Below are 25,466 nucleotides of genomic sequence, written 5' to 3' on the forward strand. Positions count from 1 at the left end.
CTTATGCATGATGCATAAGTAAATCCTTATGCATATTAGACAGAGCATATATATATATATATATATATATATATATATATATATATATATATATATATATATATATATATATATATATATATATAAAATTAAAAATGAGAAGAAGAAGGTGGTGATGGCGACCATGGCTTCTGATGTGGTAGAGTGACGAGACTTATAGCACTTCAACGCTCACATGAGTATATGAGGGAAAAAAATTGTATTTGAAACTTGTTACTTCAATTTGACGCATATATATATATATATATATATATATATATATATACGAACTACCTATTTGTTAGTCGTGATTTGCAGAGAGTCATTAGATGCATTTGCAGTTGAGATTTTTTGTGATCATTAGGATGATAATCTTTGTGTACTCAGTAGATTCTGGAAGGAGTGGAACCCCTTTCTGATGTTTGGTTGGGGTTAATTTGGTCGGTCCAAGCAGATCCAGGGTTGATCTGGTCGAACTAGAATAATTGCCCTCTTAGCCCTTGTTGATGTTTAAAGTAGGCAAGAGTTTGATATTACAGCCCCGGATGCAGACCACCCCCTGTTCATTCTAATATAGATGAATAAGAAGTGTTCCGGTTCTTAAGGAACCATGAATTTAATGCGTCATACTTCAAGCGTCTTTTCATGGATATCATCATTACGGTTCTTACGAAACGAAACTCTTGAGTGTTGAGTGTGAGTAATTAGACGTATTTGGTGAAACCTTTTGCATTCCTAAATATAGATTTCTTTCATGGGAATAAGTGTTCTTTTTTCTTTTCCGAGTTTTCCTTTTTTTAATTAAAAGTTGGTTGTTCCGTTCGTTAGCATTTTATTTTTCTGTAATTGCAAAGTTAGTGCAATATGAACAAGAAATCACATAAATGTATCTTGGATGGATTTTGTTTATTCTTCCATTGTTTATATTTTTGCTATACTAGGTGGTATTGACAATGCTTTTACAGAAGTTGGTTTATCTTCTGACTAGGGAACCTTGAGTCTTTTAGAGAATGAAAGAATATGCGACAAGTATGGTGGTTGCGCCATTCCCTTTTTATGAATGTGTTTTCTCTACCATGGGCCTTCATCTCCCCTTCATTGTTTCTAAGATAAAGGTTCTGAAACATTTGGTAATGACTCCCTCGCAACTCCACCCTATATGTTGGGCGTTCATGAAAGTCTACTAGTATTGGTGTGAGTGTTTGAATGGAAGACCTTGTGGGTTCCTCTTCTTTCATCTCTTTAAATTTCTTTGTGACTCGGCATCCCGGACTAGGAGTAGAGGACCACTCCACCTCAAGCCGACTATTCTCGGGTTCGAACCTCTTTTAGAGCTTCTGCTCTTTGAAGTCAATTCTTTTTTGAAACCCTCGTCAAACCTGAAGCCCTTTTTGGGATTTATGATGTCGGTGATGGACTGGATGGCAGATGTACCGACTTGTTTTCAAAATATTGGACTGAAGGTCACTTTCTATTGGAATAACCTCTTTTTCGTATACAATAAAAAAGATATCTCTGACGAGACTCAGTATGAGAAATCCTTAGTGAAGTTTATCAACAACTTGGGATATATAGGGGAGCTATTTTGGCGACATAGGTTGAAAAGAAAAGTTTTAAATATCTTATTAACGTCCAATTGTTGATAGGAATTCACTCTCGAGAAGAGAGAAAAACCATTTTGGGTAAGCTTCAGATCTTTTGGGATTTATGATATTTAACCTGCATGTTTCTGATGCATATGTTTTATTGTGTGTAGAATGCATGGGTAATGAGGAGCAGTTCTAGCTTCTAAGGCGGAGAGTGCGACCGATAAAAAGTAATGTTGCAGTGGAGAACTTGCCGACTTTATCAAGTGACACAGGTCAAACTGCTCGCCCTTTATTGATGGGGTCTGGCTCTCGTTTCGTCGAGGGCCGCCAACCTCCTCCTTTAGACAAGGAGTGCATATACTTGGCTAGCCTTTTTGGGGCCATTTTGGATGAAGAACTGTGTACTCTATCCCTGTATACTCGACGCACATCAGCTGCTTTGGCCCTTGGTGCATATGGTCACTAAAAGGGTTTATGGTCCTACTAGTACTGCACTGAAAAACAACAGATGGAGGATAGTGTCCACAACCTAAAGCTTCAGCGTGATAGTTACCTGCATGAAGCAAAGAAAGCTTATACCTCTTTTTTAGGGTGAAGGGTGTTTCGCTCCCCTTGAAGCTTACTGATTCTCTTTGTGACTAGGTGGCTCATCTTGTGAGGACCGTGGCGATGAAGAACCAAACTTTGTCTATTGCTTCAAGAAGTTTGGGATCTCCTCACAAAGAATTAGAGTTTTTGTGTTCTCAGAACGCTTCGTTGACCTAACTGTTGGCTAACTGTATGAGTTCCACCCTTAAGGCAGATTCACAGTCGTTTGAAAAAACTTTGGATCAAGTAGAATATTTTCACCCCCCCCCCCCCCGTGACTCTTTTGACGGAACGAATTTGGCCAGATCAAGCCGTCATAGATGGGAAAATCATTTCTCACAAGTAGGCATGTTAAGGCCATCTATTCCCTTTTTTGTGGTACTGTTTGACAATACCTTGTAATGGAAAAATGTGTCAAAAAATACTTTTTTTATTGAATGAAATGCTTTTGTTACCTACTTGAGATGTATTCGTCTGATCCTGAGTGCATGGAATTAGATCTTTACGAACTTACATGGTTTTCCCTCGAAGTCAATTGGACGTCAACGTTTTAATGCATTTGGTCTTATCCTGAGTGCATAACTCTGAATGTTTACAAACCTATGAGGTCTTTCCTCGAAGTTTATTGTGATTTACGAGGGAATACAAGTTTTATTTCTTTTTGGTATTTGTTATGAGGTCTATATGCAAACTTCAAAGATCTCTTTATAGCTTGAAGCAGACAAGTAGACAATGGAACGCAAAACTCACTGAAACTCTTCTGCACTCAAGTTACCTTCAATCAAAATCTAACTATTCATTTTGATAAGATTACCAACATTAAGACCCTCCTAAATGACAAATTTATCATTAAGGATCTATGAGTTCTTAAATACTTTCTAGGCTTTGAAGCAGATAGATCAAAATAAGGTATCACATTATGCCACAGGAAATGCACACTAGATCTCTTACAAGATACATGTTTGAGTGGAATAAAGTCACGCGCTACTCCTATGCTACCTCACATACAATTGTACAAGGGATCTAGTAATTCACTTTTTGATTCAACTACATGCAGAAGATTATTTGGGATACTTATGTACCTAACACATTTCTGACCAGGGATTTCTTATGTTGTAAGTAAACTCAGTCAATTTTTAAGTGCATCAACTGATGAACACGTGTTAACAGGTCTGCATGTTTTGGAGTACCTCAAAGATAGTCTTGGTAATGGCCATTTCTTTATCTCATCAGCATCACTAATTCTTAAAGGTTTCTTTGATTCTGAATGGGTAGCATGCCCAAACACTAGAAGATCAACAACAGGGTTTTGTTTCTTTCTCGGAAACTCATTGATTAGTTGAAAAAATAAGAAGCAAACAATATTTTCTAAATCTTCATTTGAGGCTGAATATAGGGCATTAGATCAAGCTACATGTGAAGGACAATGGATTTTTTATATGATACAGGATTTCACATTAAGCACTATTCTCCAATTGTGATTTACTATAGGGGTGTTCAAAACCAAACCGACCCAATAGAAAACTGCAAAACCAAACCAAACCGAAACCACAAAAAACCGCATTTGGTTCGGATGTGTTTGGGTCATTTTTTAACAACCCGCGTGGCTTGGTTCGATTTGCGGTTTGTATTTTACAAACCAAACCAAACCAAACCGCATTATGTTAAAACCCACAAACTTCAATTAACTTATATTCAACCTAAACTCAAACCTATTATGCCTTAATCCTACTATTACGAACTATTACGAATGATTTTCCGTTCCTCACACTTAAGGTTTCACTTTAAGTCTTCTCAAATCTCTCTGAGCGGTATTGCACCTTCTTCTCATCTTCTTTTCCAAATACATATCACATATTCTTTTCTAGTCTTTCATCTCTTAAGTTCTTTCTTTTTCATCTTATTATTTTTATTCGACTGTTCTCTCTTCCAATTACGTTTTTAATGTTCCTCTTCTTATCTAATCGCATCTCTTCTGCTCTTTCTTTTTCATCTTCTCTAATATTTCATCTCCTATTTTTTCTATTTATTATAACGTTTTTTATATTATTTTATGCTACTATTTTATGTTTTTTATTCCACTTATATATAATATTATTTTCGTATATTAAATAGAAAGTTGTTATTCAAATATGATGAATTTTGTTGCCATTTGATAACGCATAAATGACTAAATACAAAGTTGTGTAGTCATCAATATGTGTATGTATGGCTCAATAAATTTTTGTGAAAAAAAAACGAACCAACCGAACCAATCTAAACCGCATTGGTTTGGTTTGGTTCGGTTTTATTTTTAAAAGTCAACCGAACCGCATATTTTTCCTCTTACGGTTCGGATGATTTTTTACGTCAAAACCGTCCAAACCGCACCACAAACACCCCTAATTTAATGTGACAACAAATCAGCTCTTCATTAAACAGCCAATTCAATTTTTCATGAGATACTAAGCATATAGAAATTGATTGGCATGTTAGAGACAAGATACTCCATTTACTTCCAATTGCATCCAAGGATCAAATGAAAAATATTTTGACTAAATCATTGCACATAGTCAGCACTCTTCAAAGCAAAGCAAGTTAGAAATAATTAACATCTATTCTACTTTGAGGGAGATGTTAAATTTAAGAGTTTGTGATTATTTGTGAAGTTAGGAATGATTAACATTTATTCTACCTTGACGGAGATGTTAAATCATGTCTTCAGAATTTTGTTTCTAATAATTCGAGAGAACTTTGGTCTTATGTCCTCTTTTTTAAATCTCTCTATTCTATATCCTAATAAGTCTTTTTGTTTAAAAATAAATAAATAAATGTATTTATTTATATTTATCTGTAAAATAGAAAATTTAAAAAAAAAGACATAAAACATTTAAATTCAAGCAGACACGTTGGTCTTTATAGTCTGAAAACGAAAAAACAACAAAGCGAGAAAATTCAAACCTTAACGTACGCGTGTACATGCTTTCATGGTCCCTTATTACTAGTGTTACGTTGAATTTTCATCCCATCCATTACGTTTTCTCTTCTCTAAAATTCTCTTCTCTAACCCCTTCATCTTTCTTTCTTTCTCTTCTTCACTTCACCTTCTTCTTCTAATCTCAGGTACCATTTCTTCCATTTCACTCTTTTTTATGTTTTGCTATGTGTATGTTTTAGACTATATGTAACACTGACACCTCCGAATAAAGTTTTGTCTGCGTCGGTGTTATTAACACCGTGGTTTGGAGTGTCTGTGCTTCATAGTTTCTGAATTACTTAGATTTTGATCAACTTTAGATAAATCAGCTGAATTTGCATATATTATTTAGATTTTGTTACGGTGATTAATATGTTATGGTTTAATTATGATCAGTCTTCATTTATTTTTCTGTTCTTCAGGTAACATTGGAAGTGGTTTCATTTGGAGCAATTTGATTGACACTAAAACATACTTTTCTGATACATAAATCCGTCATGACCTGTTTCCCTTTCTCATTCAAGAAGACATCACCGATTTCGAAACATAATCTCGACAACGACGAAGGTAACGAAACTAATACATTCCAATAGATAATATGGTGTAATTTTGTATCTATATATATGTAATTAGACTCTAATTGATTATACTTTGAACAGATATTTCAGGTATTCATAATGTTAAGATTTATACCTATAAAGAACTAAGCAAGGCCACAAATGATTTTAGTCAGGCCAATAAAATCGGAGAGGGTGGTTTCGGTTCAGTCTACATGGTGAGCTAGACGGTTATGCAATTGTTATTTTATAGTTCTTTTTGTTGTTGACGAATATGAATTATGAAACCTTAATTGAATTACGGTGTGGATGATCAGGGACGTCTTAAAGGTGGAAAACTTGCTGCTATAAAAGTTCTTTCGGCCGAATCAAAACAAGGGGTGAAGGAATTCTTGACAGAGATTAATGTGATCTCTGAAATCGAGCATGAAAATTTGGTTAAACTATATGGTTGTTGTGTGGAAAGAAACAGCAGGATATTAGTCTACAATTACCTCGAAAATAACAGTCTTTCGCGAACTCTTCTAGGTAAATCCATTTTTCTATAGTGTTTCCATAACTTCATGGATTTGTTTTCTTAACTAGTCTTTGACTCTTCACATTACTTGAATTACGAATTCATCGATTTTTTCTCTTTTCTTTAGGTGGAAGTCACAATAGTATCTACTTTGATTGGCGAACACGGTGTAGAATATGCGTTGGCGTTGCAAGCGGGCTTGCCTTTCTACACGAAGAAGTTAGGCCTCCTATCATTCATAGGGATATAAAAGCAAGCAATATTCTTCTCGATAAAGATCTTACGCCCAAGATTTCGGATTTCGGTCTTGCAAAGCTTATGCCTGCAAACGCGACTCATGTCAGCACACGCGTAGCAGGAACATTGTAAGCATTGTAATTCACAGTTTCTGTTGAATTGTTTTTGTGTCCGAAATTTACTGATGCACGGTCTTGGTCTGTTTCAGAGGCTATTTGGCACCAGAGTATGCAATCGGAGGGAGACTTACACGAAAAGCAGACATTTACAGTTTCGGTGTCCTCCTTGTGGAGATTGTTAGTGGAAGATGTAACACGAATTCGCGACTTCCAATAGACGAACAATTCATTCTAGAAAGGGTAAGGATGTTCCCTTCCCAATCATATTACATTGATAGTATATACTCTGTCACGTCCTATTTATAAGAAAAAATTTACTTTTTAAATTCAATTCATTGAATGAACAATGTATCTGATCAAATGTATCTGATCAAGGGAGCGTTACATTTGATATGTATGATCATATTCTAAAGCATTATAGGAGATTTATGAACCTACTCTTATCTAAACTTTTTGTTCTTGCAGACATGGGAACTTTACGAGCGAAAGGAACTAGTTGCGCTTGTAGATACATCACTAAACGGAGACTTTGACGCCGAGCAGGCGTGTAAATTTCTGAAGATTGGCCTTCTTTGCACACAAGAATCTCCAAAGTGTCGTCCGACCATGTCTACCGTGGTCAAGATGCTTACCGGAGAAATGAAAGTTGATGACAGTACGATGACAAAACCGGCTTTAATTTCCGATTTTATGGACCTCAAAGTTAGAAAGAATCAAGAAAGTACTACAATTGATTTGAAGACTACATCTTCATACAATACATCGTCTACCTCAGAGCAACAGAACTCTACCATTACATCAGTTGCAACTACACAGTATGATCACAACAGCATGTAAACATAAACATTAATTCACAATGTTTTATTTTTTGATTTGAAAAATTGTTTCATTTTCTTAGCTTATATCTCATGTAAGTTTTGCAATACTTTGATACTTATTTGAGTTTTTTTTTTTAAATTTTGGGTCTAAGGCTTCATAAGTAGGAAGTTTCTAAATGTATTGTTGTGTAAATATGGACCAGGGTTGTTGTATTCAATGAGTAATTTTGAAGATAATTTTTGGCTTTTTTGTTGTCATTCCAAAAAAAGCTCCCAAATAAGAAAAGCACTTCTAGCCCAAATACACTTATGTCATGTTTGTTTATGCGGTGGAAAGCTAATAGACGCGCGTCTGGCCCAGAAGGTAAGAATACTATCTTCTTAAAATTAAGTTGAAATCACATTTGAACATGATAAAAATACAACTAACATCAAATCACACATGCTATTAGGCTTACTAAACCTCTTTTTTTACAAAAGAAAAGCTCTTTCTTTCAGTTCTTTTTAATGGAAAAAGCACTTTTTCATTTGAAAAAAAAATTAATCTTTTAGAGATTTTGTATAAAGTTTGAAACAAAAATAGGCTTTGAAAACAAAAATAGAGATTATGGATTCTTTTGAGAATCGACTTAGAGAAATTTCTGAAAAAAGCTACAATTATTATAACAACTTTGTTAAAATAAAAAAGTGACCTTTATAACTATAATTGTAATGTGATATAAAAATAAAAAAGTAAATACTTTTGATAAAGAAAATTGTACTACAATGTTAAAGTGACTTTTTTCCAAAGTGAAACATAGCATGTAAGAGTTGGAGCAATAGTGTCCCAAGTTATTATAATTTCACTTCAAAAGAGGAAGTAGTTAATTAACTCTAGGTTTATGTCCATAGAATGTGTCTTTGTTCTAGTTTTAAACGGGATTCTCGTAAGTCGACAGTGGAATTAGTCTCTTTAAACCTATATTTGGCTTTTTAGGGAAATTGCGGTCTTACTGCACGTTTCTTAAAAGTCACGACTAGTAGCTTTTCAAAATTGCGGTGCAATTGGCTTTACACGTGTGGTAGCAGTATACCACCGCTTTACCAAATAGACGCTAAATTAGTCGGTCGCAAGTTCGGTTGCCAGAATTTAAAAAAGAAACTTGAGAAGTTGAATTGGACAAGTGTAGTAGGATATGATAGAAATTGATCTCAAGTTATTTGTTTGCAAGCCTGTGACTGTTGTTGACTGAACATACCCCATGTCTTGAACCCTTTGTACAATAGGTCATTTTCCTGACAAAGGGTCACAGTGCCTTCTGAATACTATTTGCTAAAAACTACTAGATGTTGGTTTTGAAAGGGTAAGAAATTTTGAGTTTATTAGTTTTTTTTTTTCTATAAGCTTAAAATGTGTATCATTAGAGAAATGTAGTTTAATGCCATAAAAAATTCCAGCTGTTTGACTTCCTAAACATGTGCCACCTAAATTGGATCTTGAGAGTTGAGACTATTTGTTTTTGTTCTTTTTGTTTATTTTATGAAAAATATTCCTTTGTGTAACAAATATATTTGCAAATTCTTTTTTCATTTTATTGAATTATTAAGCATGATTAGACAAATCTACAAGAAAGAAATGTTTGCTTTATGGTCACGTGGGTGACAAGGGCTATTTTGTTAAGATTCAATTAGAGGATATAGTGACAAACAAACAACGTGAGAATAATTTCTTCCACCTATTCTTAGATTCAAGTTGTTACGACAAAACAAACTAGGGTCATTAATAATGTTTTTTATATAAAAAATAATAATAGATGAAACACAATTGTTTTTAGAAATTATTTATTAAATTTAGATGATTTTGAAACATTATACGAAACTATGTTATTATAGAACAAACAAAATACTATTTATGTATTATAATGTAAAATTTGTTGAATTTTTGGACCACAGCTACTACCTATTGTGGTAACATTAGTAAAGATTTATGTTTATAAAACAAGCACGTGATTTTTGTTATCTGTTTTTTACACTTTGAGCTAATTAATTATGGGTTTAGCATACTTGTTTATTGAAACACATAGGTGGATTGTTATACAAGTTTCATCTACTATAGGATTATAGGAATGACATTAATTGCATTCCATATATGGGCTATTTGCATATAGACTAGTTTTCTAATGGAGTAGCTCGAGATCATATAATTATACTTTTTCTATCAAGTAGTGTTACTTTGACTATTAGTATTTCAAGGGGCATTATATTTACTATGAAACAAATTACACATAGGGCAAAGTGGTTAATTAGAAAAAAAATAACATAAATGCCATTTAACTGAAACATGGTTAGGCACCATGAAGGGGAGTTTGGATCATTCCATTTTTGTATTCTCCTTTTTTTTTTTTTTATTGTATAGATATATGACATGTGGTAAAAAATATTCAATGGCTCAGATTTAAAATAATTATTTGTTTAATAATAATAATGAGAAAATAAGTTGTAATATTTTGTCTCTTCTTCTTCCTTAACACAACCGTACAACTCTTTCTCAATGATAGAGCTCCATCTTCATTTCAACGATGTTCGCCGCCAGTAGTCACGATGTTAGTCGCCACTATCACAAGTGACTTAAGGGTGACGGTCGGGCCCAGTTCTCGTTTAAATTTCTAGGATATTTTTATCTAGGCCCTTTGGGATACTTATTTTCAGGCTCAATATAGTTCCTCCAGCCCATAGTGTCTTATACATGAAGCTTAGGAAGTGTGAAATGGTTAACTTAAATAACATTATTAATGCTATGCATCCTTTGAGAATTTCTTTGGACAAGTTTCTTGAGGCGAGTCCTTGAAGAGTTACTTGGGGTGATCCCCTTAAATGTTGCTTGGCGTGAGTCCCTCAAGTGTTTTTTTTTACACATGCATCATTTAATACTTACGCTCACTTACTCTTACCTTGGGAAGGCACGATCATTGTGAATCGTTGATTATGTACATGCAGATATCTCCAACCATAAATGCCTTTGCTTTCCAATTGTCGTTGCATGCCTATTTTAGATCAATGGTAGCCTATGTGACTGTCATACCCCAAAATTTTCCCATCTCATTTCCCTATTCAAGCTCATACTAAAGTTCAAGACTCAAAGGCATACTCTCCTAAACAATGAACTCCTGAACTAGGGTTTTGACTCCTCTAAAGAAAAATCAGTGAATCAAAGTCTCCAAAGGACTTCATATGACCTATGATGTTTCAAGCTACCTCAATGACAAAATTCATATTTTAATTCCAAGGATTGACCAGTCAATTGCTCAGAAGGTCAACAGTCGACTAGTTTAACCTAAAAGTCAACTGTGATCAAAGTACAGTCAAAACTCCTGATTTTTTGTCAACAACCTAATCTTGAAGCATCATTCATCATTTGATCAAGGATCGATCATGATTCAGCAAGAAAAGTTCAGAAATCAACAAAATCCAAAGTTTCTAAATTAGGGTTTTTTGACCTATAGTCAACTGAACTTTGACCAGCCATAACTCTCACATGGAACATCAGAAATTTTCCATCCAAATCTCAATTTGAAGGAAATTTAATTCTCTACAACTTTGTCTCTCACATGCCAAAGCCAAAAATGCTTCATTTGAGAGATATGAGCCAATACATTACAGGGCCTTCTAGAAGCTCGCAAAAAAACTGTTTTTTGTCAGGAGCTATATCATCAAGATAAAATCCCCAAATGAAAAATATGTTCGAAAGTGGCTTGTAGATGACATCCTGGGCTTTCCAAAAAGTACTAGATCATATCCATATGATAAGTATTGAATGAGTTATGGCTTGCACAAGTCGGTCGATTTTTGAGAAATTCATGAAGCCCTAATTGACTATTTTCACACTTTTGAGTATTGGGCCTTAACATTTGGAGTTCCCACGTGATATTAAGATAAAAAAAGGGCCCATTAGTCAAATATTACTTATGTTATGAATTTATTTCATTTATATTTGATTTTATTCAAATAAAATCATAAGATAATTATGTGATTAATGAATTAATTTTCTTCCTTGATCAAAATGTGGTTAAATCTCATCCAATGGCCAAGATTGAACAAGAAATATGCACAAAATAGAATTAGTCAAATATAGTAAGATTTGGTGCAAAATCCAATCAAACATTTTCTCAAATTTTTTGTCAATCAAAGATTCGTTTTCTTTCAGACTTTCAACCCTAATTTGATGGGCTATATAATCACAACAAACTCAGTACATGGGGACAAAAAAACCCTAGCCTCCAAGGGTGTTTCAAGCTTGCAAAAATCCCAAGGAACTTTAAATTTTCGTATTCATAGTTGCAGCTGGTTTCAAGAGCAAACAACCATCAAAATCTTTTCACCAGGGGATATAGGTTGCCAATGAACCCTTTACACAGTCCTACAACGTGAAGAATGGTAGTTTCATATTCATGTTATTATATGCACTTTTTTATTTTCGTTTTCCATGACTTAATGCATATTAATCAAATCTAATGCTTTCTATGAGTTTATGATGATGTTTAGAGAAGCTTAGAACCAATAAACAGGAGCTTGGACGTGTGAATCGGATTTCACCATTATTAGGGCATGGAGGTCTCTCCCTTCGTTTTCATGGTGGTGGCCATTTTTAAACCAAACAAATAGCACCATTGAACTCGCCACTGTCGATTTATGAAATCTGGGCAGCTTGCTTTTGTGTCTGGATGGTATTTTCGCAGGTCTCGTGAGGGCAGAAGTCGAAGGATAAAATCGCAGGAACAGTCGCAACAAAACCCACAAGAAAATCCGCAGCAAACTGTGAGTAACATTTGGAGAAGAAGAGGAATAGTGAAGTGCCACATGCGGCGCTGTGTGGTTGGCCGGTCAAAGTTCCAAGGTCTCACCGCACGTGTGTTTGATCCTCATTGGACAGTCACCGGTTCAAATTTCTCTTTCTCCTTCTCATTGGTCTGTTTGTGAATACATGGGCCTCACGCGCCTCTTCGTTTGACTTTTCCATTAGCTCTTTTTGTTTTATATTTAAATTTTGTTGATAAAATCATTAACATCTAATCCTTCTAGTACAATTGGCATAAGAGAGACTCTGATGACTTGAGGGGACCAGGTTCGAAACCCCTTAGTGGCAACTTAATTTTACAAGGTTTTTTCTTACAGATTCCATGCAACACGCCCAGGGAGGACCACTGTGTACCTCAACCGTCAACCACCAGATATTCACAGTGTCCAGATCAAACGTCCCAGAAGTTGCAGGACCACCATACACTCTCAGAGGCCATCAACACCTGATCAGAGCTAAGTGTTTCTAATTTCTTATTTATTTTTTTAATTACATGAAGGTGTTTTTATTTTCTTTTTTCTCTCTTCTTCTATTATAATTTCTTATTTTTACTTATTTAACAAATTAGTTTTTATATGATAATTTTATACTCATTTATTATTTAATCGAAAACTCGATTTTTCTTATTACATTAAAAATAATCGTTTTTTTGCTAAGAATTATTTTAGGGTAATAATTTAAGTTTTGGCTAATTAAATTTATTTTATGCCTTAAACCCTGTTTCTATCATGATCACTAATCACTGTTATTGGTAGGTGTTGTTCATTAACCTTAGTCTAGGTTTTTTTTTCATATTTTTTCTATTAAACCATAATTAACTTTTGTCCCCTTTCAGGGTTTGTTTTTGCCTTACCCTTTTTTGTTTGCCTCAATTATTACTATTTTAATTTTTTGATCTGCCACGTTATAATTGTTGAGAACTTTAATGCACTAACGCATTTTTCTTCTTTGTGCCCAGTTTTCAGGGTTAACCAAGATCTTTCAGCCACGCGCCTCACCCGACAAAAAGCTAAGTTCCTAATCCTTTGCTTGTTTAATAATATTTTTATTTTTATTTTTATTTTTATTTTTGCTTTATAAAAATTAGGGTTTGCCTCACTAGTTAATGAATCTGTTCTACACTCACCCCTATTATTTTCTGTTTAATTCTCAGATGTTCAGAAATCAAGGGTTCGAGGAAGATCAAGGCATTCAAGGATGTGTAAATTAATTATTTTTCTTTCTTATTTTCTGCCTTTATTTTTCTGTTACCCTATAAGGGTTTTATTGTAATAGATTAGGTTTATTCTTCCGCCTTTTAATTTCCCCCATCCCCGCAGGTGTTTATTGTAATAGCGTAGGATTTAACTGTTTTATTTTCTGCCATGATTAGTAACCTAGGGAGTGCAAGCCTGCTAAATAATCTAGAATCACCTAATTACAAGATAAATATCATCGAAGTTAACCACGTGATTGTTGCACCCACACACCTTTAGGGTAACCCTTCTTGTTGTCTTATATTGTTGTCTTATTGTTGCATGTTGCCTCTAATTGTACTAAATAGTCAAGTCCCTCGATTCCGAGGATACCTAAAGCAAAGGTTGCCTTATTTAGTGATATCATCAATTTTGTCCCTCGAAGCTACCTCGGTAAAAAACGATGATTGTCCCAATTGCTAAGGTATCCTCGCATGATGCCTAAACATAATGACTATTATATCCTTCCCTTAAACTACCTACCCTCTTTATGGCATGGGACAGTCTTATGGCGAACGATTATTCTCGATGACCCGCACATCCAATTGAAAGACTTCCTGCCCTCTCATGGTATGGATAGACCCTTTCACCTTGAAAAGCTAAAAGAACGAATTTTAAAACTTAGGGTAATTGCTTTTAACTACTTGCTCTTTTTCAAATTCAAATTCAAATTCTTTTTCCACTAATTTTCAAATACTTTTCAAAAAGACTACGCTTATTTACAAGCTAAAGTTCTTCTTCAAAGTTTTTACTTTTCACACCCTACTTTTTAAACAATTCAAACATTTTGAAAACAAAGTGAGCTAAGCAATTTAGAGACCATGGATAACCATGGATACAAAGGATGCTTTAAACCTTCCCTTTGTATAACCTACCCCCCGAACTCAAAATCTCTTTCAAAAAGGTTTTTTCTGTTCTTTTAGCCTTTCTATATATTGGATAAAATAAAAGTCGGTGGCGAATCTTGCTTAACTGCGACATTTCTAAAAGTCAGTTCTCCCACCGTATTACAGTGACCTAGGAAATTTTCTTTATAATTACATGGTTCTGCCTCATTCCTCCACATGTTATTTCCAAATTCCCGTGCCTTTCCCAAATAATAAATTTTCCTCAAAATTTCTCCCAAGCTCGATTGCATCTACCATCATTTTTCCATTTAAACTCATGTATTACGTCTCACCCTTCTCCCTTCATCTTTTTATTTTTCTAGTAGTGCAAATTATTAAGGATTTAGACAAGAGTGAAAACGTAGTTAAACCCTTCACTAGTAGAAAGCTCACATAGATGTGGGAATATTGTATGAAAAATGTTAGTCAAGTTGATTAGATGGTTGATTATATGCTTTTCAAAATAGGGGTCTTTGGAAGTTAAGAGAGTAGCGTTAACTCCATTAATGATAGTGACTCCTTTTTTCCTCATTGGTTCCCATGAAAATCAAGATCATTGATGGTGTCTAACTCTTCCAAAATATCACGGTTCGAAGATTATGAGACACTATATATATCAAGCAAAGGAAGGTGGACTTCTTTAGTAAGGTCTTGAATTTATCTAACTCTAAGGATGAAGATGACATTATCTCAGAGTCTTGCTATAAAGATGAAAGGTCTCATATGGAGCCCAATGATGATTTAGATAGTGACTTTTTTTACATGTATCTTCCTATAATACAAGATTTAAGGGTGTTAATCCCCTTCGCAATGTTTGAGTTTGAGGTTCTTAAAACTATCAGCGTCACCCATTCCCAAATATTACCTAACGGTTGGGCCTTTACCAGGGCGTTCGAGATCTTGTGTAGGAATTTGGTGGTCTCTCATACTATGGGTATATTCTTCTCTTTCTACGACACCAAAACTGCTAGCAAGGGCAGTTGGGTCACCTTAGGCACCTTATTCAGGAGAGTCCTCATCCCCCCTCATTCGAACAATTATAAAAATTCGAAATATAGGTTTGGGAGAGTGAAGGGGTGAAATGATCGATATATGGTAATGTTCAACGAGAACGACAAAAACCGATTTTTATTTTAAATAGGTTCAATTATGAGTTTCTTATCGAAATAGAAAGAGAGGTTTTTTATGTCTTGGACGAGTTTCGTATAATGAGTTCTAGGGAGATGGTGGAGTTTGACAAGAGTGATAAAAGTGATAAAGATATTGGCGAGAGTACTTGTGTATGTCTAATTATTGTTCGAGCGTTTATAACACACATATTGTCTTTGGCTAATATCTTTCTTTCAATTTGCATAATGTATGACATTACTGACTATCAAACTGAATAAGGCTCTCCATGCCAAGTAGAAGGTTGCTCAAAGAGAGAGATGGTACGGAGATCCCCACATCCATACTAGTGGACTTTTGGGAAAGGGAAAAAGGAAAATGAGCGCTTGAGGAACTATCATCTCCACTAGCCCTTTGAAGATCATAAAGCTTATTCTTGATGGATGAGAGGTCTCTACTTCTCAAAGTCGCCCCTCTATTAGTGTGCAACCCGCACCCACCATAAAGTTGGATGTGCAAGTGGAAATTGTTGATCTGGATATAACACCCAAGAAGGGAAAATCCTCATATGCTCCCCCAAAGAACAAGGTGCAGTCCCTCTATGACGAGGACTTTGACGTTATGAGTTTTATGCAAACACACCAGGACTTCCCTTTTGACTTCCCTAATGATCATCACATGGCAATTCATACGGGATCCAGGCAAATGTTGAACATGATAGAGATCCATATATGGAACTATGTGCTTGTAGATATAATCAAAAAGCGATCAAAGCTTATAGATAAGCAAGATTTATCTATCCCTAACGATTTGATGGTTTTTGATGATGACAACACAAGTTTATAACTAGTGTGTATTGAAGCATTGATTAAATTTATCTCAAGCGATTAAAGATGCACAAGATGGTTGATCAAATTATTCCTCTTAATCAAGCTAAAGAATCAGAGTTTATGATCGCCAATAATATCCTTTGATGATAGTGACTGACTTTAATATATTTGAAGCTTAATCCATAAGAAGATTAAAGTTAAGTGCTTATATGATTGGTATATTCAACAAAAGGACTTGAAACTTCAAAGTTTGAAAGCTCGGCTGATTATATATGTCCAAGTGATCAATATATTGTAAAAAGACAATAGTGTTGTGGTAAGTAGTATGGTTAAAACACATGTGCGTACACACACACTTAAAATTATTTTTAATGCCTTTTTTTTCAAAAAAAATCACCAAAAAAAATTTGGAACCTAGACAGATGAATTGAGAATTGTCTAATCGATTAAAACAAATACCTAATCAATTAAATGAGGGAAAATTAACTCTATAATCGTTTATGATAATGAATTGTAATGACTCAATATCAAAACCTTCCAATTTGGTGAGCGATAATCGATTATTGCATGTGCCTAATCAATTAGCTAACTGATTAGATCATTTATTTTCCCCATGGATTGTTTCCTAAAATGAACAAATTATTTGCCTATAAATATAGGGATTCCCTTTCATAACTTAACATCCAGAAGAAAAAAAAATGTGAATATATCACTCTTCATCTTTCTCAATCTCTCTCTAAAATTATTTCTTTCACACACATATTATTAGCCATAGTGCTTTAAGAGTATTCTTGAGTTTAATAAGAAAATTATTCTAGGTGAAGGGCATTATTGTAAAATCATTAAGAGTCCTTTCTTCCTCATGAGTAAATCATTCTTCCTTAGGAAGTAGTCTTTTTATTTAAATCTAAACTAGTGTAAAATTTCTTTTGGGAATTGGTATAAGTCTTTGTTTGGTTTGTGAGCTCCATCATTGTAGAAAACCTCTACTTTTTGGGTTCGTGAAGAATAACCAGAGAAAAATCCTTACGATGGCTTTTGAGCTCATCCTGGTTAAAATCTCTATTGGTTTGAGATAAGCTTGGTATAAAATCTGGATTCAATTTGTGGTCAACTCGTGTAAAACCTCGATTCAGTTCAAAAGATAGCTAACTCAAAACTCCAACTTGGTCTGAGACCTGTATGTGCAAAATCTCGGTTTAGCTTAGAGACTAACCGCTTAAAGCTTTGTTCATTTTTTGGCGTGAATACTAGCGGCTTGGTCCCTTATTTCATTGTTTGGTTAGAAGTTAAATTGAAACTTCACTTTCCTCATGTTAGGGGGTTCGTGAGCTTAACCTTCTGAAAGCTCTCAAGTATTAATTGATACTCTCAAAATATGTTCTTTGAGAGAGGAGTAGGTAACTTATATAAGACCAGACCGCTATAAATATTTGGTGTTAGCTTTCTTCACTTGACTTTTTACTTTTTGTTTGTCCTTATTTTTTGATGCATATCCAAACGCTTTTAAGAAAATATTTTCAAACTCTCATTTGGAAAATGAATTTGTTTTAAACTATCATTTTCCAAACCTTCATAATCCCCCTCCTATGTTTGGAGTCACATGTTCAACAAGTGGCATCCGAGTATAACTCGTGTTTAAAGACTGAGCATCTTAGGAGGAAGATGGCTTCTAAAACTCGTTTTAACAAGAGGACTTTCCTAAACACATTTCCACCGTTTGGTGGTGGTAGGTTTGAACGATGGAAAACTATATTTTAAATTTTAAATTATTAGTTTAAATTGTGGGAAACCATAATCATCGATCCATTTATCCTGGCTCACTACATAAATGATGAAGTAGTAGATAAATCATATTTTCTTTAGGCTTTAGAGGAAAAGAGAATAATTGAAATTGATTTCAAAACTAAAAATTTCTTATTTGTGTCTTTAGATGATAATCAACTTTTCTATGTTCATAATTGTAATTCCTCCAAGGAATCATGGGATACTCTTGAAATGATATATGGAGTCTTTCCAAACATCGAATAAAAGAGCATGACCACTCGAGGTGAAGAAGATGAATGTCTCTTTCATAAATGTTTTTCAGCCCTTAGATGTTTTGGAAATAATGTTAGAACTTTCATCGCTAGTAAATTTCTAAGAATTAAGAATCGGGATCAGAAACTTGATATAATCCTTAAATCAAGATATAGGAATGCTTACGACTTTTAGGAAAATCTAAGAAGGAAGAAATCGTTGAGAAATTGAATGATTTAATTTAACTGCTAAAGGATGAAGGTATGAGCTCAAGTTTAGAAGAATCCCTAGCAACTTCATCAACAAACTCATTTGAATAAAAATTAACTCTAATAATCTCCTTCGAAAAACAGTCTTGGTAGTTGAACGACCATTGGAGGATTCAATATCAAATGGAGGAACTTCTATGAAAATATAAGGAAAATGATTCATCTAGTGGAATCTTAGAGAGAAGAAAAAAGAAAGAAGTATAAACGATCAACACACTCAGATAATCAACATCAAGGGAGAATCTTGAAGAGTCAACCTTAGGTAGAACCTTAGAAGAATCTTTGTTCAACATAGAAGATGAAGTTTATTTGAAAGTGTCTCACAAAGAAAATGACTATAAGTTAACACACATATCATACAAGTAGTTGTTCAAATTAAGTGCTAAGTTAATCGAAGAAACTATAATATTAATAAGTGTAACTCAGACCTTAAAGATTATCTTGAGTTTCCAGAAAAGAGTAATGAAACATTTAAGCACGGAAAGCTAATATTAGAAACCTATATGAAACATGTGAGACTTGTGTCTTGATTAAAAGGAAGTAAAAGATTTGCATGAAACCCTAAGTAAATATACTAAGGGGGAATAAAACCTTGACATGATTCTAGAAAGTCAAAGGCCTTCCTTAAATAAAATTGGATTAGGTTTTAAATCTGGCATAACACATAGTAAAGGACTTAATAGGAAGAAAGTGAATTGACATGTCTATAAATGTTCTCACTACAATATACTTTACCATCTAGATCCGGTTTGTTTTTATAAATTGAGAAGGTATAAAGGTAGTAACCATATACCTTTTAGAACTAATAACACACTAGAACCTAAAAATAATTGGGGTACCAAAGGTGAAAACCTAGTGCTCTTTGCAAGGATGATTTATAGCTTTAATGAAGTCATAATGCGTATTAAATGAAGTTGTGCAAAAGCAAATAATGTACTCTCGAGTATACAATAATGCCTATTTGATCTGAATCTTATGATCTAAGGATACTCATTGATGGTGTATATCAATGTCATACCCCAAAATTTGCCCATACTATTTCTCCTGTTCAAATTCAAATCAAGGTACAAAGCTCAAAGACACCCTCTCCTAAACAAGGTACAAGAACTAGTGTTTTGTTGTTCTAAAGGAAAATCAATGAATCAATGGCTCTAAGGCATCTCATATGGCCTATGAAACTTCACACTATCTCCATAACAAAATTCAGGGCTCAGTACAAAAGATTGGTCACTCGATTGCTCAGAAAGTCAACAGTCGACTAGTTTGACCTAAAAGTCAACTGTGGTCAAAATACAGTCAAAACTCCTTATTTTTTGTCAATATCCTCATATTGAAGTATCATTCACCATTTGATCAAGAACTGATCATGGTTCATCAAGGAAAGATCAGAAATCAACAATTCCAAAAGTTTCTAAATTAGGGTTTTCATAGGAGAAAGTCAACTGAACTTTGACCAGCCATAACTCCCACATGGAACATCAGAAATTTTCCATACCAAGCTCATTTTGAAGAAAATTGAATTCTCTACAATTTTGTCTCTCACATGCCAAGTCTAAAAATGCTTCATTTGAGAGATATGGATCAAAACATTATAGGTCCTTTTCAAAAGTCAACAAAAAGTCTTTTTTTTCAAAAGGATGCACAAGGAGCATGGAAAATTATTTTGACATGAGACATAAAACACTGGTTAGAGGATTCTTTAAGGTTTCTAAAAAGTCCTAGAACTCCTCCATACCTAAAAAACTGAGAGAGATATGCCTTGTCAAAGTTGGCTAATTTTGAAGGAAAAAATATGAAGAAAAAGGATTCAAAATGAATTATTAATCAATTAAAAGTGATAAATAATTCATATAAATTATGGAAAATCAAATATTTGATTTAGAAATATATGGGAATCAAATCCAATCACCATTCATACCAAAATACTCAATCAAATTTGTGCAAATAGGATTATAAGTGATTGAATCAAATATTGGACAAATTTAGTAAGAATTTCAAATCAAATTTCCAAAAATTGAAATCAAAGATCCAAGAAGATTTTGCCAAGTTATATTGAACTAATTCAATCCATTATAAAGGCATAGCAATACCAGATGCAAGGGTTAGTTTTTCTGCAGCCAAAGAGTCCCAAACCCGAGTGCCAAAATTGAAGGAAAAATCAAATTTGTTCTTGGCAATTGAGGCGAATTCAAAGAGTTTTGGAGGTTCTAATACATTCCTGGAACATCACTGATCGTTTCTCAATCACAAACGAGGCTTGAAACATCCAGATTCATCATCAACAACTCACGATTTGCCAACTTTTGTTTGAAACCGATTCACATAATTCATGTATCATACTCATGTTTCGATTGCATATTTAGGTTCACAATGGTATTTGCAAACTTTCTGGATGGTTTAATTTGGCTTTAATCACAGGTACAAAGATTCGCCATGGTTAGGGTTTTGAACCTTAATTTGGGGTTTTTGTTTATAGGCGAAATTAGGCAAAATCATGACCATCATCGTGCTCAGGAACACTAGACGATCACGATGATAGGGTCGCGACAAATTTCTTTAGCTTGTGCGTGAATTCGTTTATTGCAGGAGGGATAGCTACGAAAGGAATCGTAGCAAATCCCTAGCTAATTTTTGCAGGTTTTCTCGTTGAAGAAGAAGAGACGTGTCGCTTGGTGATTGGCCGGTTTGAAAGGAAAAAGCGCGCGCTGCCCAGATTAGGAGCCCGAGGATTCAGTGTGTCCCATGCTCATGTGTATGATGCGCCTCCTCCATCAAGGCCATTCGATCATCATCTCATTCTATCTGACGCACCATAAAGCGCAGGAGCACCATAGACCATCGCAGCCTTGTCACATACAATCAAAAGCTAAGTTTTTCTTAAATTTTTTATTTATTATTATATAAATCGGTTTTCATTTATATATATATATATATATATATATATATATATTGTTTTTTTTTTCTTTTTCTCTATAACTTCTTTTTTTTTAATAAACTTTTTATATATAATTTTGTTTATTTATAATAAAATTGTTATTTTTTATAATAAAGTTTTTATTTTGTTTATCTAATTATGTTTTTATTTATTTAATTGGTTTCTTAAATGCATAAAATTTCATAAAATCATAAGCAATTTATTTTAATTAATTAAAAATACATTAAGGTCATATTTAATCGAAAACTTACTTTTGACCGATTTAATTAATTTGGTTCTTATTTATTAACCATGATTAACTCAGGGTTTGCGAGAATTTGCCATACACTGAAAAAATATTTCTTTGTGTATTCTTTTCAGGGCAATCTTCAGATACCTCCCGATTACGCGTCACGCCTTTTACAAAGCTAAGTCCTGACTTTTATTTTCTTTCGTTTTATTGTTTAAGTCTTTATTAGGGTAAAAAACCTCGAAAGTCGATGGACTCTTTTGCACTCACGTCTTTATTTATTTTTGCCCATTTTCAGGGTTAACCTCGAGGCTACCTCCGACTACCGACCATATCAGATCAAAGCTAAGTCTTTTCCATATTTATTTGATTTATTTTTGCCATTTTTTATTAAATTAGGGTTAACGTTATTTGGCAAATGAACTGTCCATACACTCACCCCCTTTATTTTTATTCTCCCTTTTTTCCACTTTTTCAGGGTTAGCCAACCGCCAAAGCTCAATAGTCAGTAACCTTAAATTTAACCTTGTTTATTTATTTTGCTTTAATTATTACTTGAGTCAGATCCACTGGTTTCTTTTTCCCTTCCCCATATTATTTGTAACTGTTCCGAGGTTGTATTGCTTGGCCTTAAAGGCACTTAATCTGTATATTATATTATTGTGTGGTTAGTAATCTTAGGGAGTGCAAGCCTTGAACTGAATTAGCATCACTAATTATAAGATTAAATTTCTGAATTAATCACATGATTGTTACACCCACGCACACTTTTTTGGTAACCTCTCTTGTTGCCTGTTGCCTTGTTGCCTTGTGTTTTTTGTAGAATAGCCATGTCCCTCGAATACGAGGATACCTCAGCCATGTTGCCTCGACTAATGCAAAGGTCATAAGTCCCTAATGATGCTGCCTTCGGTACACTAAATATGATCTCGTCCCTCGGAAGTTGCCTACGAAGGGCTGAGGTATCCTCTGGTTGCCTAAAACGAAGAAGGCTATTCTGATCCTTCTCTTGGACTACCTGCCTCCTCTATGGCTAGGGACAATCTTTGGTGAATGATAACTCGATGACCCGTTAACATCCAAACGAAAGGCTTCCTGCCCTCTTATGGCACGGATAGACCCTTTCACCCTGAAAGGCTAAAGAACATTTTTCATCTAACCAGGTAATTGCTCCTAATTGCCTTGCTCTAAAAATCTTTTTCTACTCTATTTTCTAAATACTTTCAAGGCTACGCTCATTTACGAGCTAAAGTCCTTGTTTCTTCTTCTACATTTCTTTTCAAAACGAGCAAAGCAATTAAGAGCCCATGGAAAACCATGGATGCTAAGGGTGCCTTACACCTTCCCTTTGCATAATTACCCCCCGAACTCAGTTTTTATTTAAAAGGTTTTTCCTGTTCTTTTAGCCTTTCTATAAATTGGATAAAATAAAAGTCGTTGGCGACTCTTGCTTACCGCGACATTTCAATAAAAAGTCAGTTCACCGTATTACAATCAATGATAATGATCAGATAAAATGTTCGTTGAGGATGGTCTCAACATCTCGGATCTATGATGATCAACTGACCTCTTAGTAGGTTGATATGATAAGTCGGTAATGGACATATTTATTATTTGGTTAACCAACTCTCATATCCAAGGATTCATAGAGAGGAACATATGACAATTGATTGTAGTTCCCTTGAAAGGGGGGGCCTTTATCAACTTACTTAAAAATTAAGGTAGTACACTATTTAAAGGTTAAATAATCAGAAAACTCTGATTAACCCTTTAAATATGTTCTTTTATTATTTTCTCATCAATTTAAAATTATATTTACTATAGAATAAATGATTCTTAGCATGTACCAAGAAAGGGGTGCAAGTATAATGAGCAAGGGTTTAAAAAGCATGGGTGTCAAGACAAGATACAGTCCAAGGCCCAAAAAGAACCAAGGAGGCTGAAGAGGAAAAAGATAATTGGTTAGGTGACCTACTTGCTTTAAATTTCAGACAAAATAATATTTAATTTTTGCCTCAAATTCAATAAAATATGTGCATTAATGGAAAACGTGAGATCTTCAAAAAAATTGGGATCTAATAGATTAAATGCTCATTTTGAAAAGATTTGGACCTCATGTTTTATGGACAGAATCTTCATTATTTTTGCAACTTTTGCACGCCGAAACCGCAAGAAGAAGCACTGTGATAGGTAACTCCATTCCCTTATTTTGCATCTCATATTTTTCTTTCTTCATGTGTTCTTCTGTTCTTGTGTGACTATCACTTAATGTCGTAAGTATCATCACTCGTGGCCTAATCAAAATGTCATCAATTTGAAGATTCTTCATCAATAAGACTTTTCGTAGAAGGTATAACATCAAGAAATCAATAAAGAAGTGTGATATCCAACTAAAAAAGTTATATGACCCTTTGTTATGGAGGAGAATTTCCTCAACTACTTCAAGCCATACATTTATATTTGTCAAGGATTTCTAAGAGAGTTCTTTACTAAGGTACCAGATCAAACGTTTCCAAATATTGCGAGAGAATTATACTATAATCAAATGATTAAAGGCTCACCTTTAAAGTCAACCATAATTACGAGGATGCCCCTCCTAAGGAAAACCAACCTCGATGTTATCGTTATGGAAGATGTAGTTCCTCTATGGCTTCTAACCCAATAGTTTCAAACAAATTGGTTTGAAGTCATACTTGTTCACATGGATCATTATAAAAAAAACTCGAACAACAGGACTTTCGTATGGGGCTCTAATCACCAAAATTTTAACTACTTTTAGAATCGACACTAGGAGAGAAATAATGGATTCAAATCAAAACAAGTCAATCACACATTGATAATAATGAGGGCCTTTATCCATCATGGAGAGTTAATAACTAACTCACTTAATAAAGACAAAGTCACAGCACAGCCAGCCTCGGAAAACACAATTGCAAACATTCTTTTAGAGATGTGCCAACTGAATACTCTAGCCATACCAAATCTAGAAATTGATGTTGCTATCATAAAAAATAACACCTCAAGAAATGAAGATACTTATGGAAATGAGTAGTTTCATCTATGTGTGCTTAGTGTTTTAGCCTTTAAGTGTGCTTAAATATCCGTGTTTCTTGCATTGTTTTAATTTCTACAATTTCATGCTTTCTGTAATTTGAATTCCAGTGTTTTTGAATTAATAAAGCATTTTCTTTCAAGTAATATTGCATATTTAAAATTGTGTCTTGCATCTTTATCCGCCTTTTTTTATTATGACAAAGAAAGAGAAGTATACTCTCATGGAGAGTAAAAGTATACTCTCTACTCATTTGAGAGGGAGTTTAACCACTCCAAATTTTACCCACATGTTTTTCTTTTACCACCTCTCAGAGAGATATGTTGGCATCATCGAAAATGGGGTAAAATGTGGAACTATGTGCTTTCATGTATAATCAAGAAGTGATAAAACCTCATAGATAAGCAAGATCTATCTATCCTTGATGATGTCATGGTTGTTATGATGACAAAAACTACTACTAAGCATGCATGAAGTCAAGAAATGATGGAAGTTAGCTTAAGTAGTCAAATATGCACAAGATGGTTGACCAAGTTATTACTTCAAATCAATATAGAGAATTAGCGCCTATGATCACCACTGATATCATCTAATGATGCAGACTGACTTAAAGATATCTCAAGCCTCATCCACAAGAAGATTCAAGTGAAGTACTTATATGATTGGTATA

General features: G+C 34.2%; 1 protein-coding gene across 1 annotated transcript; it reads left to right on the forward strand.

Annotated features, from left to right (window-relative positions):
* The first annotated feature begins 5,140 nt into the window (after positions 1 to 5,140).
* Positions 5,141 to 7,833, forward strand: LOC131625129 (cold-responsive protein kinase 1-like). Its single transcript, XM_058896021.1, has 7 exons — positions 5,141 to 5,297; positions 5,574 to 5,718; positions 5,811 to 5,926; positions 6,026 to 6,236; positions 6,353 to 6,590; positions 6,671 to 6,821; positions 7,047 to 7,833. Exons 2-7 carry the CDS (start codon positions 5,649 to 5,651, stop codon positions 7,416 to 7,418), a joined length of 1,158 nt encoding a protein of 385 aa, XP_058752004.1. The 5' UTR covers positions 5,141 to 5,297; positions 5,574 to 5,648; the 3' UTR covers positions 7,419 to 7,833.
* The last annotated feature ends 17,633 nt before the right edge of the window (positions 7,834 to 25,466 follow it).

This window comes from Vicia villosa, unplaced genomic scaffold (genome assembly GCF_029867415.1).
Source record: "Vicia villosa cultivar HV-30 ecotype Madison, WI unplaced genomic scaffold, Vvil1.0 ctg.000189F_1_1, whole genome shotgun sequence".
Classification (NCBI taxonomy): Eukaryota; Viridiplantae; Streptophyta; class Magnoliopsida; order Fabales; family Fabaceae; genus Vicia; species Vicia villosa.